This window comes from Polypterus senegalus, chromosome 1 (genome assembly GCF_016835505.1).
Source record: "Polypterus senegalus isolate Bchr_013 chromosome 1, ASM1683550v1, whole genome shotgun sequence".
Classification (NCBI taxonomy): Eukaryota; Metazoa; Chordata; class Cladistia; order Polypteriformes; family Polypteridae; genus Polypterus; species Polypterus senegalus.
This window is the reverse complement of record NC_053154.1, coordinates 67,346,849-67,369,435: the sequence shown is the minus strand read 5'-3', so window position 1 is coordinate 67,369,435 and position 22,587 is coordinate 67,346,849. Positions and strand designations below refer to the sequence as shown.

At 33.3% G+C, this 22,587-nt stretch overlaps 1 protein-coding gene across 1 annotated transcript in view; it reads left to right on the top strand.

The window, feature by feature from the left end:
* LOC120523789 overlaps positions 1–22,587 on the top strand; it is a 126,765-nt gene that overhangs the window by 30,076 nt on the left and 74,102 nt on the right. Inside the window, exon 4 of the mRNA XM_039745429.1 lies at positions 4,619–4,746. Within this exon, the coding sequence (XP_039601363.1) occupies positions 4,619–4,746 (128 nt within the window). The remainder of the gene's footprint in view (positions 1–4,618; positions 4,747–22,587) is intronic.

Sequence of the window (22,587 nt, the reverse complement as noted above, 5' to 3'; positions counted from 1 at the left end):
AATCCACCTCTGAATGGCTGAAGAAAAACAAAATGAAGACTTTGGAGTGGCCTAGTCAAAGTCCTGACCTGAATCCAATTGAGATGCTATGGCATGACCTTAAAAAGGTGGTTCATGCTAGAAAACCCTCAAATAAAGCTGAATTACAACAATTATGCAAAGATGAGTGGGCCAAAATTCCTCCAGAGAGCTGTAAAAGACTCATTGCAAGTTATCGCAAAGGCTTGATTGAAGTTATTGCTGCTAAGGGTGGCCCAACCAATTATTAGGTTCAGGGGGCAATTACTTTTTCACACAGGGCCATGTAGGTTTGGATTTTTTTTCCTAAATAATAAAACCATCATTTAAAACTGCAGTTTGTGTTTACTTGTGTTATATTTGACTAATGGTTAAATGTGTTTGATGATCAGAAACATTTTGTGTGACAAACATGCAAAAGAATAAGAAATCAGGAAGGGGCAAATAGTTTTTCACACCACTGTATATATATATATATATATATATATATATATATATAGATATAGATATATATATAGGTTTGGATTTTTTTTCTCCCTAAATAATAAAAACCATCATTTAAAAACTACATTTTGTGTTTACTTGTGTTATATTTGACTAATGGTTAAATGTGTTTGATGATCAGAAACATTTTGTGTGACAAACATGCAAAAGAATAAGAAATAGTTTTTCACACCACTGTATAAAATATATATATAATTTTAAACCAGTACAATGGATGTATTATTGTGCTGGTTCTGAATAAATGCATACTGTAGCTTTCACCAGTTACAGAACATTTTCTGTGGGACAACAGTCCTAAATTCTCCAAACTCATGAACAATAAAATGAAGGGGGCCTTTGGAATTTCTAAGGTTATTGTCATATTAAAAAAATCTTTAAACAAACTGCAGAAGTGTTTAACATGAAATTAAAGTGTTCACATGGCCTCCTGTAAAAGCAGTAATTAGGTTTAGTTTGAATCCAGAGAGATTGTATTGCCTGTTGAAGAATGGCATGGATCCAGGCTTTGTGCTCTGATCTCGCTGTAAATTAGAAGCTAAAAAAAATAGATAAGCACTTGATTATTTTCACACATATTCTCTGTTTCTCTCCATCACTTATTGTAACCCAAAAATATGCAGTGAATTTAGGAAAATTAAAAGTCTAAAGAAGCTAAGAAATGCAACACCTACTTATCAACAGAGTAGAGATGGATTGTTCCCTTTTAGCCCTGGGAAAGACTTTCTAAATGAAAAGTGACAGGAAGATAAGGAGTGTATACTACAAAGCCCTTCAAAAACACCATTCATCTGTTACCCAGAAATGACCAAAGTAACCCAGTATCCCTTTATTTGTGGGATAAGTTCTTATTATGTAACCTTTGTTTGAAAATTGTTTAAAAGTGAATGTCGATGATGTTTCCCCAAGATGGATTTTTTCCCTTGTAAATTGTTTAGAATTTACAGTTCTTAAAATATATTTACTGAAATTACTGCTATAAATTTCTTCTGCAAGTAACATTTTTTTAATATTTATTGCGTTTTCTTCTTAGTGACTTTGACTTTTTAATCTTGTAAAAAGAAAATTATATGATCTTATTTTTCTGCTTTTTTGTAACTTGCTTTTATTTAGTACATAGATTTTAAATTTACACCAAAATGTTTATTGCATTGAATCTGATATTCATATCGTACTTTAAAACCGTGTGATCTAATGGCTGTAGAGTTTGATTTATTAAACTATACATGGTTTGTCTTTAAAATTGCCTAACTCTGTGATCATGAAAAAGTCAGCCTGTCCACTTTCTGATAGCAGGATTAAATATTTTAAACATTTTTGGAAGGGTATTCATCATTATGTAAAGAAGGTTTATGAGCAAGTTAAGGAACTTAACTGTAGGTTTGGTGTCCACCAAAAAGATGTTTAGCCTGCCTGAATTGTGACTGTATACCAGTCTTCAATGTACCCAAATTGAGAAACACTCATATTTGACTTACTGATTTATAAAATATATGTACTAGGAAAAAAAATGAGATACAACAGTAGGTATTACAAAAGTTTGTAGAATATAGACATTAGATTTTAAAAAGTCATGCCTAGAAATAAGATTTTTCTTATTTTTTAAGAGTACTTTGTGCAGTATTCACATATTCATTAGATCATTTTCTAATCCTCTAAAGACAGTTCAGAATTGGTAGCATTAGCAGCAAGGCAGAAAACTTTCCAGTTGGCTAAGACGTCTGTCTGTGCACTGCAGGGGATGTTCGATTAAACTGAATGTATAGAGCCAGTTTACAGTAGCCAGTTAATCTAACCTGGACATTTTAGGGATGGAGGAGAGAAATCTACACAGACGCTGGCAGAAAGCACAAGCACCACACAGTGAGTGCCCAGGCCAGGATATAAACTTTGGGCGCTGTAGCTGTGATGCAGTATTTCTGCCTAGCGCTACTCATACTCAAACTGATATATACATGCAGTATACATGAATGAATGTATCTGGTTTTGGTTGCAAATGCAAAGATAGAGAACAGAGAGGGTGCTTTACCTTGCATGGAAAGAAAAAGAGTGAAAAGTGATTTGTGTTTGGAAAGCCACATCTCTTAGTTTCACTTTATCTGCACTGCTGTGAAAACCTTGGCATTTTCTCACAGTTATTTAAGTAGATTAAATGATATAAATTGGCCCACCATATTTTTCAATGTATTGGTAAGATAACCAATGGCTTCCTGTGACTATGTTGTTGATAATTGAATTAAAGAAATTGACAATTTACCTTTCGCTAGAAAGACATACCTCTGCTGTGAATTTGAGCAATTATGTGATTTTGGTAAGTTGGTACAGTTCATTTACAAAATAGTGAACTGGCTTTCATCTAGTTGAAAAAGCACCAGTTTTTTGCACCACGCATACCTGATGCCCACACTTGTTTTCAACATATAATGCAGTAAATAGTTGGTAAGGTTTAGGGAAATCAGTTTTTTCGGGAAAGGTTTTTGAAATTCATATAAATTTTATTTATATTTTAATATTTAACTATAGTTTAAAGAAAAAAAAAACTCCACTTAAAAATGGTGCTTCTGAAAGACATTGTAGTGCAACACTATAGAATTTTATTAAACAAACAAAAAAAAAATTCTTGGTCTTGAATACGCTGTTGAAAGTGTTACTAAAAGTACTGGTTGTACACTTTCAAATCATTCTACTTTATTGAGTACTGAAATCCTGACTCTGTGTGCCTATTGTTAAAGAAACGTGTTCACAATGGTACGAAAATGTTTTCCAGGCAATTAGTGGAAATGTATTGTGATCTCTTGGTCATTCTGACTGTATTTTAACAACACATTTTAGCTCACTGTAGTGCTGGATTTTTTTTCTTTTATGTCAATAATACTTCCTATTATTGTTTATCTTAAAGAATTTTTTTTTGTATTTGATAAGTCTTTACCATTGTACACACATGTTAAAAATTCTAAACGCTTTAAGATGAAATGTTGTAACTGTTTTGCAAGCAATTTACAGCAACTGGAAGAGATGTAATCAATACAGCTATTTGGTATCAGTGTAAAGTTTAAGCTTAAGTTGATTTATTTGGATTGCAATGAAATGCCAAATTTTTTTGGTACAGTATACTATACCAAATCTTATTCAGAATACATAATGCCACAGGTAATCCCTTGCCTCAACCATACAGGGAGCAGAAGGAAAGAAAATTCTTAGTTTGTGGTTATATCACAAAAAACTGAAGTGTTGAAAAAAAGTTAAAAATGGTTAAAGATGGTAAATTCATTGAGCACATTAATGAATGAGTACTAGATTGTACAGAACAACTGAGCTGTTTGCCTGTTGTTTTAAGAGAACTTCATCCAAGTTTTGTGGAGGTTAAAGTCATATACTGTATTTATCCTGAAATCTCACAACCATAAGCACAAACTGCTGCCCTCTTTGGGCAGCCTCATTTAACATTCATTGTTTATACAGAGTGAAGCTACGTTTTTGCAGGTCAGGTGGGTGCAGTTCTAAAAGTGCCAGGTCAATTGCACTGTTGGCATACTGCATGCTAATAGACAGCTGCATACAACATATGCTGTCCTCTTGTCGGACTGTAAGGAACTGGGAAGTGCTTTGCTGACAGGTTTTCAGAGTTTTATGTCCAACTCTGTGAGTGATTTAAAAAGCATACTCTGCATGAACCACAAGGGTCGTTGGTTTCAAATCTCCTAAATAATACAGCTATTATTTACGCTTCCCTTATTTCTATCTTCTTATTGACCCACTTAACACTTATGTTTGTCTTTTCTGCCATGCACCAGTTGCAGATATGATTCCTGCTCAGGGTTCTTATTTTTGCCAGTGAGACACACTGATAACTAACCCAAAGAATACCAGTTGTGTTACTGTGCTGTGTCTTCATTTGTAAATTTCCCTTTTATTTTGACAGCCTTAACTCATGATAGCCTAGGGCATCCTAAAAAAAAAATGTAAACATGCATATCTGATTCTTCTTTTTTCTTTTTTTTTTAAGCTTGATTTATCCAGTGATTCATTTTTGTCTTTTTTGTTTCCTGTGATGGGTGGTGTTTTTAATGTTGATTGTTTTTTGCCTTTTTTTCTATAGATGTGGGTGAGAAAAAATCGGCAGAACAGCTTTAAGGAGAGTAAATGCAAAGCTAGCACCCAAGGTCTAGCAGCCACAGAGTCAGAAACATCTGCTGTAGTCTCAGTTGGAAACACGGTAGAAGAATGGTATGTAACCAGAGAAACTCGGAACTGAGACATGTTTGCTTTTAAAGCACAGCATTCTCACATTAAGATTCTTTAGATATATGCTGTATTATACAGTACAGTAATTGTCTATTTACATGTATGCTTTCAACAGAGTACATATTTGTATGTTTGGGATACACTTTTTAGCTGGCCATAGTATATTACCTCCACAAAAGGGTCCCAGAAATGTTTTTCTCTCCAATAACACAACTTTATTTGTATTTAATGAAAACTCAATGTGTGATCAGAAATACCACCCAAAGCTGTGGTTAATATAAGAAACCACTAAAGATCATAGCCTTATAGTGTAGTCTTCACATTTCTCCTTGTTTAATGGAAGTGCTGTTGATGACTGCCTCAGGCCAAAAAGCAGGGCAGCATGACAGGTTTCTTAGTGTTTGTCTCTTCAGCAACATTAATGCTTTGGTGGGGTGTGGATAAGGGTGCTGTAAAAGCTTGCGCCTCCATGTACTGTGTGCTGTGTACAATTGATGCTGCCTAGGGAGAAGTGCTAAACTTAGTCCTTTGCCTCCTACATAACATATAGCTAGAGATTTAAAAAATGTTTTACTGTATACCTGCAAAAAATAAAAAATTCAAATAAAATCCAACTTCCACTGGAGGTGAAACCAGATCAACAAACTGAAAAGGGCAAACAATATCATGTTATATGTTTCAGAGGTTTCTATCATTATGACTTGGTATTGTATAAGTGTTATACAGTTTTACATGATGTTTATTTATATTTTCACACACATTTTGTTTGCCATGGGCTCCAACATTTTCTGTCATTTTGTTGTTAGCAGTGAAGCTGCATTGTCACCATATGACAGCCAGAATTGCTGCCCTGACTGTGTATTCCTTGTTCATTTATTTTTTTCTCTTATGAATTCAGCATTATTTTGTATAATGTATTACTAATTCTGTTTTTGGTTTTGTCTTTTCTATGTTTTTGTCATATTATCTTATTTTAATAATATTGTATTCATTAAATACTTTGCCATTTTGTATTATATTAGATGTTTTAGTTTTACTTATCCACCCTGTGTCTGTAGAGTGGAAGCAATGGAGGTAGGGCCTTATGCAGCTTGAAGACTGTCCCAGCAGCATGCAAGTAGAAGCTGCAGGTCTCAGAGAACAGTTTGGCATTACTGATTTTTGATTTCTTTTTTTTTTTTTTTGGCTCTACTTTTGTTGTTTGGATTGCCTAGCTTTAGAGCCCTACATTTATTTAAATTGCCTTTTTTATTTGTGGATCATTGGATTTATTTACTTTTATGGCAAACCTGTTTTTATTCTAACTTTGCTTCTCCTTTATATATATATTTTTATTATTGTTTTTGGAACTCTTCAATAAATTCTTTCAATTTAAGGCCATAGGTTGATTTACCATTTTCCCATCTCTCTCCATCAAATGTATTACCTAACTGGTGCTTTTTGGAGGCCTGCTTACCTTATTTTGTGCTTTGTATAGAAGGATTTCACAACAGCATGGCATCATCCGCTAGTGCATGTTTTCTGACTTTTAAGTTTGGTTAATGTTCTGACCTTGGATAATTTAGTGGCTCTGATCTTTGACCTTAGCCTGTTATTTTTAGCTACAACTTTACTCTTCTATCTCCTAGTCCATCATTTTATTTATCTCAGCCTTTTCTATCATTGCAGTACACATAATTATACAACAAACTGAACAGTGAGTGAGAATATTATAATATTAATGTTATTGTTATCAATATCCCTATTCCCACAATTTTGAAATGAAAGAAGTAAAATAGATAATCTTTCCCATCCATTTCTTCTTCCATTTGCAACTGTGACTCATAAATAAAGCCATCATAATTTTACTACTATTGAGATAAGTTAGATATTTTTTTATTACATGGTTCAGTCTTTTAACAATGTCCAGTTAGTAATGATGTAGTATTAAAATGTATTTTTTGTCATTTAAAAGCATATGGTTGAAATATTTTATTCTTTAAACAAACAAGTCTAAATTTATTTTGTATAATTCACTATGTGATGTTTTGTCATTTCAACACATATTAAATACATAATTTACATTTAGCAAAAGTCATATTAATTAAAACACAATTAAATCTAAGCATCCGAGCAAAATCTACAATGATTCTCAAATGATAAATTGCTGAAATATGTGAACTACAGTCATGCACCAGTTTGTTTTAATGTAACAAGCTGCATATCTGTAGAGACATGGTATCAAAGGATGTCTTTTCAGAAGGAACTACAGTATGTCTCTGCATGCTAGGTTCCAATATTGATAGAAATACATTTACATGAAAATCAGCGCTAAAGTAAATGAATATATTACTACTGTTACTTCTATAGAGTAATGTTCTATTTTTCACTTTTTACAGTGAAATAATTTTGTTCCTTGCTTTAGATCCAAAGTTTCACTCAGTTTAGTAGCATATATATATATATAGCATATAGTGTAGTGTATTGCATATACTAAGAGCAGTTAAAACCTTTAGTTTTGTGATATATAAAATGTATTATAATACAAATTGTGACCTTGTTTTATTTAATAGCAAAAACAAATCAGCTTACCTTGTGTACTCTGTTTTCCCGTTTCTGTTTTTCCAGCAGTTCAGCTTTAAGTGTTAATTTTAATTTGTGCATTTTCCCCAGTATAACACAACCCACACATTTTGTCTCTTTAAGTAAAAAAAAAAAAAATCCCTGTATAATCCTGTTTGGCATCCGCGCCCTTGCAAGGTCATAATGTTGTCCGCCATCCAGAAGAGTGCAGGAATGTCCGAATGAAGAAAGGCAAGAGGCTGGCGTAAGACAGTACTGTGCGGCTTATGTCTGTGCATCACATAGCTAGAAAAAGACAATGTGACTGGCATGGCTGACAAAGAAATCAACAAAATGTGCAAAGATAGAGGGATGTAAGACATATCTAGTGAATAGAGGTTTGTAAATATGCAATGCAATCGAAACAGATGGACTTCCCATTGTACCATTAAGCCTTAATAAACTGGTGTTTTGCTATGCTTGTTTTGTAATAAAATAAATTATATTCTCCACCTAACTGATATTTGGTCACAGCTGACAAATTTTGTTCAGTTATGAATAGGCAAACTTCACATTACTGACCAACCACCTTCTCTGCATGCTGAAATGACTCCTAACTTGTGGGAGCTATGCTTCCTGCTGCAACATAATTCTCTCAGCCTTCCTCCTCTTCATTCTCTTCAACTGCTGCAGTGTTATTACATGCACCTGTAAGCAGAAAGTTTAAGTCCAGTCTGGATGCTGTTACACGTGAAAGCATCAAAGTGGAGTATGACATGCATTCCTTGAACACTGAATAAGTCTTGATTGAGTCAGCTAAAGCAGCCACCTAAATCAGTCTAACAGGCTATCTGCATTGTTAGAATAATGATGAGAATGCACTGATGGTTCAGTTGTTTCACTTGTAAACTACTGACTCAGTACCTTAGTGTATGTAAAAAAGATAGGAAGGAAACAGAATAATTTTCTGTGAGGGAATATTTTGGACAAAATTCAATAAATATTAAAATAATTAAATTTGTTGTAAAATATGATGGTAAATAACAATAAAGCAATATGTTAGTATAAATAAATTTGTTGCAAAATGGTTTTGTTGCCTATTGTTTATGTATTTATTTTTTTTATTTATTTATTTGAGTGACACCATAAACGGCATGAATGAAATATGCCTTGAAAACTAAGTTTTCATTTTCACCCATCAAAGTTAAGAGGATGGGTGAATCAAAACCTGGTATAACCAGAAATATAGCTAGGTTTGACTAATGACTGCATTTGATGTATTTTAGCAATCGCAGATTATTTTATATGCCTTTCTTATGTAGATTCCTGGATTATATCACATTGTACTCGCAGTGAACCATTATTTTTGTGAAGTGTTGTATTTTCAGGGTTTGCTTGCATTGGCTATTTCTTCCCCATGTGTGTCTTTTAAAAGACACTGAACAAGTCATATGCGCTTTGTGCTTTACAGATGCACTGTGACCAAAAAAATACAAAAATACTGATGGTAAAACAATATATATTAAATATATGCATATTTATGCACCAAGAATGCTTTATCTATGTCATAACAATCTAAAATAACCTGTGAAAGACGGATTGCCTTCCGTAGTGTCATGAGTTATGAGCTTTTGGTCACATCAGTCAAACGCAACTGTGGGTATGGCAGTAAGAACTTTGAACACTAACATGCCGGGTTCAAAGAACTGAACAATGTTTCTTCAACAGAAAGTAGCTTTGACTGGCAAAACAGAACATGTTGCAGATTGACATGAGTGGAAAAATAAGATCTTTTTCATTAATTAGTTACATAAATCTCCAGTGTTAAATTCACTCTTAAAATGTTACATTAACAACTATATTGTAAAAGGGACTCTTGTTTTCTCATCTCCACTTGAACTGTTAACATTGGTGCGTTTGCTGTGTATAACGAATAAAGTGCTCTTTAACCAATGTAGTGTACATGCAACAGTTCGTATCTGTATGTACGCATCTGCTACATGGTAAGTGCTTCCTGCACCCTAATCCCACTAGACTAAATCTTACGAAAAAAAATCATTGTGATATCTTTAGACCTGCTTTTTTCATATTCCTAGTGTTTTGGTAGGATCACTACAAATGGGTAGCAGCAAATATTCCAATGAGTGCTTTGATGGTTTTTCTGTTTTATTCAGGAAACCATTGTATTTGTATTGTATTATATTTTTCAGAATTGCCATTACTATGATTTTGATTGTAATTATTTATAAGCATATTGCAAGACTCTCAACAGGTTAGAGCAGGCTGCAGCCAATCTATTCATTTGAAAACTGTCCTGATTATCAATCCATGAAAATGAGTTGATGAGAAACCTTCAGATTTAAAGATTTTTTTTTTTCAATTTGAAGATGCTGATAACAGATTGTAGGCCTGTAAAACATAAAATGGAGTCTTATATACATCACCTGGTAATCATTCATGAGAATGAGAACTGTTTTTGCAAATATTTAGGTAACTCGCATCGTTATATAACCAGCACTCTACTCCAGTTAACTGTTGTGAAGTATAGCGGCCCGGACACACACAGACGGACACCGTTTTAATCATCACCCACGTTTATTTACACAATGCTATACAAAAGTCAAGTGCACCGCCACCAAACCCCCAGCTCCCCAAAGTCCACAAACACAGTCCTCTTCACACAAATACTCAGGCCTCTCTTCGCCTCCTCTGCCTCGACCTTGTCCTCCTCCTCACCCGACTCCAGCCTTGATTGCAGGGCGGCGGCTCCTTAAGTAGGTGGCTGATTGGTGACCACACCCAGCCACCTGCCACACTGTAAAAAAAAAAAAATATGTACAACATGCAAATTAAATTCAGAAAAAGAAAGTAAATACGTTTTAATTTTCTTTCTTCGCCACAAATACAGGATTAGATTGATGTTGTTAAAAATGTGTTTATAATGGAGAAAATGACTTTCAGTATGAATAACCAAATAGATCTGTTTGTCGATTTTTGGTCTAGGTGGATTGAGTATATAACCCCTATTGAACCAGATGTTTTTCTGTTATAGAACCTGTGTTTTATGAATAGGTATTGTCTATACATCCCCTGTCTTCTGTAAATAGTTTTTTTCTTTCTTTCTATAATTGAGAGATAACTCAAAGAGAGATATTGATCTGTTTTATGCCATGAAGAGCTTTTTTGATAATATATAAGCTATATCTGTTGTAAACGTGACAAAAGTCATAAACAGATGTATTGGATTGTATCTCTTTTCAATAAAAACCTAAATAAAAAAAATTCTTTCTTTATTCAACTATTTTTTAATGGGATTGTGTTTTTTCATTTCATTTCAGAATGATTTTGAAAAGAACAGTCCTTTCAGCCCCAACAAGCTCACCATTACTATTCTCCAAAATAACATTGAGTTGAGATTTGAAAACTATTAAAATCCTACTGTCAACCACACTACTTGTTTCAGAGTAGAACTTATTCCGTGTGCCCGTGGCTCTAATATTTGTGCATAATTTGCCCTTAGCAAGTATACAACTGTGTCTCTGCCGTTCTTGTTAAGGAATGTATCATAAAGTTAACTTCATGGATCCACTGTACTAGTTCTATTTATACATTTAAACAAGTTATGCTTAAACTGAAAAAGTCCTTCTTTTCAATCTTGCCTCATAGCTTTTGTACCTCTCAGTCTCAAAATCAGCCCAGTAGCTCCTTGGACCTTGTCTAGCACTGCTATGTCTTTTCTGTAATATGGAAACCAAAACTGAACACAATAATTCAGGTGAGGCCTCTCTAGTGAGTTATATAGCTTAAGCATAACCTCCCTTAACTTGTACTCTACTTATCATGCTAACCCAGCATCTTATTAATCATTTTGATTGCTTCTATACATTATTTGGATGTAGGTTGAGTCCTAGTATGACTACTAGGTCTTTCTGATAAGGACTTTCCAGTTTCATACATTCCATTGCATATTCAAATCCAACATTTCTGTGTAACACATTACATTTTCTTACATTAAATTTCTTCATCTGCAATTATCCAAAACCTGTATGTTGTCCAGGACTATCTGTAACAACTCAGCTAATTCTGCATTTCCTCTTCGACCTAGTTTACTATCATTTCAATTCTGTTTACTTTTGTATATCACTCTTCACTGAGTACAGATACAGAGCGGGTGTCACAAGTTTTCAGGTAAAGTGCAAGTATAGTTTTAAAAATTAAATGCAGAACTACTACACAGATTATGTTTAAACACACAGTAAAACAAAGCAGTTTTAAACTGACTAATATAGATTGAAACCAACAATATATGTGAATTATTTGTTTGAATTATCCTTTATTCACCTCTGAGGAAAGGAGAACAACAACTCAACTCCAGTCACCAGTATCCATCTAAGGGGTCCTTAGTCAATTGTTAAAGAAAAATTAGTCAAACCAGAATAGTAGGCCAACAATCGGTCCACCCTGTCCTGGGCATTCCACAATAATCATATGCAAACTTGACCAGCTTGCTATTTGTATTCTTCTTCAGATCACTTACATTTATGAAAAAGATCAGTAGCCCCCATCTGTCACCAAATTTTGAAAGGTTTCTCACACCATGATCTTTTCCTCCCTGTTTTTAAGTCAGTTTTGCAACCACCTACACACAGCACCAAAAATTTCAACATCTTTTGGTTTAATTACTAACCTCTCATGTGATACCTTAACAAAGGTCTTATAAAAATAATGATAAATACAATCGGAGAGGAGCACATGAGACTATGTTTTTGCTGCTGCCTCGCAGAAGTCCAGCATATTAGTGGAAAAACTGCCTCCACTGTCTGAACCCTTGCTGAGTATATGCTAATACACCTTTTATTCACATATGATGCTTGACCTTTTCCTTACTATTTGGTTGAATTAATTTACTTGTGATGTGTTAAGCTCACTGGAATATAGAACATTAGAATTAGCCCAAACACCCTTTTTATGTAATGGGATACTATTTGTTAGCTTCCTATTCTTAGGAAGTTCCTCAGTGTGCAGAGAATAGTTTATGCATGCACTCACTAACTTGCTTAGGCACTTGAGGATAAATTTTGTGGTGTTGTGATTTGATAGATTTCAGTCTATTTAATCTAAGCAGCACTTCTGCCTCCATAATTTCCAAATCATTACCTTTCTCCTTACAAGCCACTGTTACTTTAGGGAAATAATGAACTTCTTTACATGTGAAAACTTTATATAAGTTCAGAGCATCTGCTGTTTCACTGTCTAAATATTCTAGTTCATTCCTACTGTTCCTAATTCACTTCACCTACTCTTTGACCATTCTTTTACAACTAAAACATTGAAAGAATCTCTTTGAGTCATTTTTTGCATTTGCAATTCAGGCTTCACAATATAATTTTCTGACACACTGAAATTATTAAAGACATTCATAAATCAAAATACAAACAAACCAACCAGTGCGCAGATACACAGGTTTTAATGTATTTGTTTTTCTTTTTTATTGAAATAAACTAATTTTAAATATTAACTGTTAATTAGTACATGTAAGCATAAATTTCAATATGCTCTGTACACGTGACAGTAATGACCCTGTAAACCAGTAATATAAAGTTGCTGCTGTGGAAAACAATCCATTTTAGAGTTGTCTTTGTTTTCTGAGTTAACATCAAACGTTGCTCCAACAGTGCCCGTGTTTTGTGTCGTGCTTAAATGCTTTACTAAACCTGTTTACTTTGGGTCCTGACTGGATCTACATATAATATTATATTTCATTCTAAGAAAATGAGCATTTAAATGCTCTGCTCGCGCCAGATTTCTCCACTGTGACAATATCCCCTCCACTTAAAAACACAGTCAATCACATGTGACAGACGTATAATTTGACCAGAAAAAGCAAGCATTAGGAATTTGACTGCTTTCCATTTCCATCTTTCTAGAGGACTGTTGTTGAGAAAGCAAGATGCACTGTTGCATAATTTCTCCTTTCTGTAATCTACCTGTGTTTCCGAATCAGTATCAATGAAATATGTGTCAGTATCTCAAGCACTTGTCCTCTCATTCACTGCTAGTGAGAGTTGCAGTAAATACACCTTGCAAATCCCAATAGCTCCTGAGTATATCATGAGGTCTGTTCCAATAGAATAAGTTTGTGCGTTGGCAATTTCAGTAAGGTTCAATTTGAAAACAATCCTGTGAATGCTGTGGGTGCATCTGTGAAACAATGTTGCTATTTGCTGTAGTTGTACGAAAATGCGGCTCACTAAATTAAACAAGCATGTGAAACACCTAACCTGCAGCCCCGTCTCACTTTCACGTACAGTGATATTCATGTTGTGCACTAACAGTATTCACCTTTAAATTATTATATTGATGATGAATAGTGATTTTGCCAAAATGCAGCCAGTTTTTAAATACCCAGGTTTTGATAAAAAATGTTTTCATTTGCCTTTGCATTTCATTTCAGTCATGTGGTAATGTAATACAACACACCCTACAAGGTCACATTTAGGTTTATTAGTATTTTGTATTGAAACATTTCAGCAATTTGTAATGGCCAATATATTGACTTTAAATCTTGATCTTTTTAAACATTTTACATGTTTATAGATTGTAGTACTCTATATTTTATTGCCTAAATCAGATATGTTTAAGAAAAACACTATTAAAGAAAAAAACTGGACGGTTTTCAGAGTACAGCTAGATTTAGTATTTTGTACAAAACCAGGATAGAACTGAGGATGCAACGGTGATTGAACTGATAGAGTCAAGTGACCATAATACTGTATAATATAATTCTCAATGTTTTGTAAGAGCGCAGCTGCAAAGAGCAAAACTGTTAAGTTTAACTTTAGTAGGGCAAATTTTGAATAGATGTGGCAAAGTCTAAAAGGGATAAACTGGGATAAGCTTTTAAGTGTGAAAGCAGTTGAGGAGCAATGGAACATCTTTAAAAACATTTTACGCATAATGCAGGGCAGGTATATCCCAAAAATTTGAGTTAGTAGGAAATTTAAAACTCAGCAGTGGATAAGTTAAGGGATAAAAGGGAAGCTGCAAAGGAAAAAAAAAATGTTGTATAAGACTAATAATTCTCTTGTTAAACGTAATGTGAGGATGAGGGCAACCATTAAGAAGGATATTAGGGAAGCTAAAAGGAAGCTAAGAGATTAAAAATAGCAGATAAACCAAAAAATTACCCAAAAATATTCTTTCAGTATTTTAGTAGAGAAAGAACAGCCAAGAAGGAGGTGAAGTGTATATAGAAAAAAGGGATATTAAAATATACAAACAGTGAAACAGCAAATGCTCTAAATTTTTGAAGTCTTCAAGTGTTAATGAAGTGGATAACCTCCCAGTGGTAACAGAGACTACTAAAGGGAAACTAAGTGATTTGGAAATTGTAGAGAAAAAATGATTACTTGGATTAAACAGGCTGAAATCAAACAAATCACCAGGAACTTTATCCTCAAGTTTTAAAAAAGATATAAAGTGCATATAAACCCTGGATGCTTATTTTTAGGAAGTCATTGCACATCCGGGTGATTACAAAGGACTGGAAACTGGCAAATATTTTCCCATTATATAAAAGAGTGATTAGGCAGTTTAAGAAACTATAGGCCAGGAAGATTAACATGTATTAGAGGTTAAAAAAAAAATGGAAAGAATTATTAATATTAAGATAGGGCAACACGTGTCAAGGACATGAGTTTTACTGAACAGTCAGCATGGGTTCAGACGGGGGAAGTCGTGTTTTACATGCAGGAATTCTATGAGGGGAAAAAAGGATAAGATCAGAGTTAGTGGATGTAATATTATTTCTCATGACTTTCACAAAGCTTTCAATAATGTGGCACATGAGAGATTGGGCGTCAAATAAAAGAGGTGGCAGTTCAGGATGTAGTTTGTAGTTGGGTGCAAAATTGGCCTAGACACTGAAAGCAAACGGTGATGGTGCAAGGAACCTTATCAGAACTGAGTGGAGTTGTTACTTTCAACTTTTCTTTTGAAGTTCTGATTTTACAAGAATGTGATTGTCTCTGTAACAAAAGACAAAATTGTGCAAGTTAATTGCTATTGGTTTACAGATTGATAGAATTAAAGGAAAATGCATATGAGAAAATGATACAGAATAGGTTGCCTTTTTTCAGTTAACAGTAATTTCACTCTCATTGATGTACTAATACAGTATGTTCTCTTCACCTCATTATATTGTATACCTTGTACATAATGAAACTGAGCACTTTCTCCTTTTACCCACATTTTAAAAACACTCTCAACTGAAATATGCCATTGCCAAGTATATTTCATTACCTATTTTGTCCAAATAGATGTAATATGTTAATGTGTTGGCAATGAAAAAAAAATCTTATTTTAAAGTGTTAATCCATCATCATAGCACACTAAAGAAAAGTAATGATGGATTCCCAAGGACAGAATGTAGGCTCAGTGGCAGTGAACTCTTAACTCATTACAGTAAGCGTGTGCATATCTTACATTTTCATTTAGGGGATGATGCTGCACATTTTTTCATATTGCCTGAAAAAAAATTACCCTTGCAGAAACAACATTACTTTTAATAGCAAACTTTCTTACAAAGGATATAGTGTGAAGTGTTTTACAAGATGTCTAAGAAAAACAACTTAGAAATAGATTATAAGTTAATTTATTAATTGCTGGGAAAGTTCACCAGCAGGCTACAAAAAAGCATCAGACTTACATTTTTATAACATTCTGATAAAGAATCTGTTGTTGAATGAATATCAATATCTGGAACATTACTACTGTACTATGTGAAGTGTCTAAAACTGTTAATATAATCATAACATATGGTAAACACAACTTGCTAATGTCTCTTGTATCCATGACTTTAAAAACCATATCATGTGAAAACAGTACTTTGCAGCATTTACAGTAGATATTTGCTGCAGTGGTTTAAAAAATGTAAACTACATCTTCAAGTTTTTATTATTGGTATAATGGGACTGTCACAGCATGTCTTGCCATGCAAAAGTAGGTGTGTGCTTATAAAATTATTGGGTCAGATGATGTCTATAGCAGCATTTCTTGATACATCAGTAAGCAATAAGTATATACATTTAAATTACTATTGTATACTGTATCTATGATTCATTTTAAAATGAAAAATAACTAAAGTTAAGTCAAAATTTTATTTAGAATTATAACTGTTTACTGTAAATACATAAATATTTATTTTTAAGGTACAGCTAGATATAGGCAATTGTTTTCGTTTAAATACATTTAAAGACATACTGTAGTTGAGTGGTATTAGGCACATAATATACTTTTTGATATAATTAATCAGAACAAAAGTGTTAAATGCAAGCAGTCTAATATTTAGTATCAATTAATTCATCCATGTAATAAATGTTTTCTCTTTTGTAATATAATTAATATGTATGTAATTTTCCTTATTGCTCTTCTCAGTACCCACATAAAAAGTTTGGACTTCTTTTTCTCCCCTGCCTTATTATTTTGTTTTCAGTTTCTGATTTATAAAAGGCGTGAATACATATTCCATTTTGCCCTAAGCATTTTAGTTTGACGTTTAAGTTGTCAGAGTTCAATCAGTACATTAAACCAGATTTAATACTGGAAATTCAAGGTCATAAAATATAGTAATTCAGCCTGATGACGGTGTGTTCTGACACCTTCACTGCAAGGCATTCCCAGAGTTCTAGTGTAAGATGGAAGTCCAGTCAACTCAATTTCAGTGATAACTAGTGCAAAAGGTTTAATGCAGTTTTACTTTGTTTTGACATTGATTTTCTGGCAAAAAATTTGACATTGCTGCTGAAATTGCTAGAACTGTAACTAATTTTTAATACTGTTTAATCAGAAAGTAATCAAAAAATAAATCTAACATTTCTTTGTTATATTACAGAAGTCAGAATGTATGTTTCTGTATTTCTTGATTTGCCTTCTAGATTAATTTGATGCTTTTAGCAGGTATGTCATTACAAAGCTGAATTATGTTTTAAAGCAATAGGTAATAACCTTTTTGGTCTCTTGTCTTATACTACATTTTCTTTTTGTCCTAGTTCACTGAAATATAACCTTGTGGTTCACTGTTTAGTCATTTTAGCTAAAACCAAGTTTACAATTTTTAAAAGAATCTTGAACAAAGTTTAAGTCACTAACTGTCACCAGGGTACAAGGTTTAGTGTTTTGCCAGCTTTCAGTGCATGGCATAGAAACACTGAAATGGGAATAGCAGTTTTTCTTATCTTTGTATAATCAGCAGTCTGTAACACACAGCCGTGTCACCACAGATATCCTGAATAAATCTTTCACAAAGTAAACAAAACAGAGGCTTGTAAGCTGAATAACTTTAACACTCACTTCTCTAACCCTTTTGTGGGAGTATCAGAGCATAAACACTAGAGGCACTGCTAATTTATGGATTATTCATGTATTCTTTATCTAAGGTGATTTTTAATCATTTTAAGTAAATGTGTGCCCGGCATATCCTGAGACATATACCATTTACTGTATAGCTTACATTTTTAGTTTCCTTAAAATGAAGTCAATTTTTGAAAACCTTTACGCACAATTTACTCTGCTTCCTTGAATTTATCGTTAAGATAATTATACAGCCTGTTGTTTATTAAATAAATCCATTCATCCATCTTCTGAACGTGCTTAAATCAATTTCAGGGTTGTGAAGAGCCAAGGCATTTACTGGAGCTATTTTGTACCATGTTCATTTCTTGATCAGGGTGCAAGTCTATCACAGATGAAATAAATTGTTCACCACAATTACATTTTATTATCCTTATAACCCAAATTTGTTGGAGATTTGATTTTGTCATATATTTATCAGTGATTGTACTGAATGGGCTTTCTAGAGCAGTCTAATTTTATTTCAGTTCTTCAAAATTTATAGCATTGCCCCCTGATGCCTTTGGCGCCCAACCCATAGTTGCGGGCCAGTCTGCCGCTCGCTTTGTGAAGAGGGAGCCTGAACACATCCCAAAGAGACTCGTTCGCTCCTCTGAATCCCCCTCTTAAACTACACGGTGATTCAATGGGAAACAAATTATTTTTTTGTTTGTTTTTTTTTTTTTTTTAAACATCTTCTCTAAAAAAGGATTAAAAATCTGAAAATCTAACATCACATTAAACTTCGATAAATTCTGAAAAGAATGATACCAAACATATATATGTAGGTTTTAAAATAAGCCAGACTACTGTCAAATTTGGTGGAGGTTTCATCATGCTGTGGGGCTGTGTGGCTAGTTCAGGGACTAGGGCCCTTGTTAAAGTCGAGGGTCGGATGAATTCAACCCAATATCAACAAATTCTTCAGGATAATGTTCAAGCATCAGTCACAAAGTTGAAGTTATGCAGGGGTTGGATAGTCCAGCAAGACAATGACCCAAAACACAGTTCGAAAGGCATTCATGCAGAGGGAGAAGTACAATGTTCTGGAATGGCTGTCACAGTCCCCTGACTTGAATATCATCGAAAATCTATTGGATGAGTTGAAGCAGGCTGTCCATGCTCGGCAGCCATCAAATTTAACTGCACTGGAGAGATTTTATATGGAAGAATGGTCAAAAATACCTCCATCCAGAATCCAGACACTCATCAAAGGCTATAGGATGCGTCTAGAGGCTCAAAGGAGCAAAAGGAGGCTCAACTAAGTATTGATATAATATCTCTGTTGGGGTGCCCAAATTGATGCACCTGTCTAATTTTGTTATGATGCATAATGTCACTGCTGAAATACTGCTGTTTCCATAAGGACCCGTGACCCTGTAGTTAGGATATGGCGGGTGGAATAATGGATGGATGGATGGATGTCCTATATTAAAAGGAAGTTGGTACTTTGAAAGCTCAGCCAATGATAAACAAAAATACAAAGAATTAAGAGGGGTTCCCAAATGCTTTCATATGACTGTAGTGTGTGTGTGTGTGTGTGTGTGTGTGTGTGTATGTATGTATGTGTGTATATATATATATATATAATATATATATATATATATATATATATATATATATATATATATAATATAATCTGTTCAATTTCTTATGTCTGCTTGATTTTTGTTTAAATAGGTAAAGTTAAATAACTGTTAACTTTGGTGATACAAGGAGCTAAAAACTGTGGTAGAAAAATGTTACTAACAAATTAGTGCACCTTTGTGTAAAATGTAATGGAAATCTGAGAAGGTCAAGCTAAGGTCATGAATCTTTGTTGCAAAGTCTGTGTCAGTACTGATCAAATACAGTAGCTGAAAATCAATGCATACTGGAATACCATAAGGCTATAAAACATTCCTACAGGTTGACAAGGGAATAGTCCTTGTTATCAATGTACTGTCATTCTTAATTTTTGAGCTCCTACATTAATGAAAGGGCAGATGTATAACACATTTTACATAGTTTGTTCATGGCGTAAACAAAGCTGCTAATCACAGCAATTGCTTAAAGGCTTATATGCTGACTCTTTTTTTTGTTTAAGTTTGTACTGCCCTCAAGGAAAACCTGTCTTGACTGGCAGCTCCCTTGTTTACCTTCATTGTGATAAGCACTATTAATTTTATTTTGTGACAGAAAAAATGACATCTGTTAACATTTTTACTGTTCTTTTTCAAGTGTGTCAATTGCAAATTATAATAATTAAGTAACCCAAGCATATTTGTAAATTCATCTTTCCAAACAGTTTTTTCTGAAATGATTTTTTCCAATACTGGTTAACATAAAATTAGTCCTTATCCCTTACAAACTAAACACGGCTGAGGCACGTGTCAATAATTCTGGCTATGATTAAATAATTTTTCTTTTTAAAAATTTTCATTGCCTAGTGTAAATGTAAGAATAAAAACATAATATCTTCAGAAACAGTAACGCCATTTTTAATTTTCTCATTTAATTAGGGGCAAAAATTATTTTAGGGTAAGTTCTTATTCTTTTTTTCCCCAAAAGTTTTAATTCTTCACCCTTCAATTTTCTATCCCAGCTGCAAGAGACGTCATTAAGTCTTTTGACTCTTTATAATTACATGATTATCTGCAGAAAACAAGATAATTTAGAAAAAATGAAGGGGTGAAAAAAGATAAGTGTTTTGTTCTTGGTTTATCAATAAGCATAAAATATTACAGGGCTAAGGTGATTAGGAATAGCTGTAGAAAAATTGTACTAATGTTTATGTAACAGTTTTTGAAGATTATGCATAATATTCCTAATAAAAGAATTCTTTGTCATATTTAGGATACCATTTTATAATTCTCACCAATTAAATCAAGGTGTCAATGTAAGCTGTTTGTTTTTAAAACATTATTTAATTTTGAAATATCTTTGCACAGAGTATGAAGGTATAAATAGACACAATTAGCTAACAGTAGCACTTGAAGTGGCTTGGAGTAAAGAAAGTTAATTCTTAAGAGCTTAATTTCTGCTGCGTCTTTATAAGATTAGTAGCATAAATCTCATGTGCTTATGATCATCTGAATGAGATTGAGTTTGCATATAAGAAAGCAAAAAAAAGTGAAGAGTTTGAATATTTTTTTCTGATGTAAACAACACACCTACATTGCCTTCATTTATCGTTTGGGGTTTCACTTATTTAATTTACTGTGTTTACGTTGCCCTCCAGGAAAAATGAACCAAGTCAAATATGTTCACATGCTTTCTTTTGGCAACACCCATTCAGCAGTTCTTGTCATTGCTGAGGTGGCGTTTTTCTATATTAGTTAAGTGCTTTTAACCTGATTTTGAAAACAGCCTAAATATTTGAAAAAAAATAACCACAGCTAACTGAATTTCAAGATGTGAATCTGAGCTAAATGAAACGTTTCCAGTGAGCAGACACATTACCCAGAATATTTAAACTTTTCTTTCATCTTTTTTTTTCTAGTATATGCTTTTTCAGAGAAAGTTGCTATATTATTACTTCAGTTGATTGTGAGAGGAAGTGTTATATAGCAAATATGTAAAAGATAATGTTATTTTTATCATACAGTTAATTGTGCTCCACTTTACTTTTCTGTACTGTAAATATTTTTTACTTTTCCCCGTATGAAGTCCTTATGCACTAATATGCCCTGATTTTTATTCCGTTGCAACCCAGAACTAAAACTTACAAAAACTTAAACAAGAAGTCATTTAATGATATTAAATGAGACAACCTTAAAGTCACCAGTGTATGTCTGCTTTTTCATGCATAATCCCCTTTTTGCTCAAATTTTGTTTTTTTTTTTCCCATGGTTTTTGTAACTTTACTTTTAATCTTTAATGCTAGTCTTTTTGGCATACTGCACTCATGTCACTTTTTTATCATTTAACATACACTACATAGTATACTACCAATCCACTTAATTAATCTTAAATTTAATGTTGTTTTTGTCATAAGAAATATTTATTCACTAAATACAGTATTCATCAGTCAGTCTGAACTTGTGAAATATGCACTACCTTCATGGTTTTGGTATAATCCTTGCATGAATACTTTTGATAGTGAATAAAGTTGAGAGGTCTGTTTTAGCTACAACCAGAATGTTTGAAAAAGGTTTAAAGTTATCATAGGAAATACTTATAAACCATTTAATGTTAAAATATGCCTACAGTTCTTATAAATAAAACAATCTTATCGACTATAACACATTGTAAGGAGTGGGTTTGCAAATTATGTGGGAGGTTACTTTTTATCAGAAAGTAATAGCCTTACAAAATGTTGTACCACTCGTTTGCTCTGTTTACGGTGCATTTGCATATAATGCAAAAATCACCTACTGCAATAGCCATGTCTCTTTGATTGTCTTTCTTTCTGCATGCATGGAACAAACTTGGCTTCCAGGGGACCGAATTTTTTTTTTTTTGGCACACATTTCTCTTTTTCATTGAGGTATCTTGAATACGGCACATTGTACACATTTTTGAAAATTCAAAAGCTCCTATTGAAAATAATTGGCAAATTTGAGAGATTAGAAACATTCAACTATTAATTTATTTCATAAACATTTCAACTATGAAATAAATCTACAAACTTTGGCCCTCTAACAAGCTTCTTCAAAAAAATTAAACTACATGTTTTTATGTACCAAAAAACATTTTTCTATTAATGTCTTACAACACTTAAGGTAGATTTACCTTTATATAAAAAAGAGCATTTTACAAGCAGATACTTAGAAGAAAGAGAGGTGCCAATTTCATTATTAATATTTACAGTGCATTATTTGCATTGATGCAGTGCATTAGCTGTCATTGTTCCAAATGCTGTCAGATGTAATTTTTAAAAAGTAACAATTCAAAACAATTCCAAAATATCAA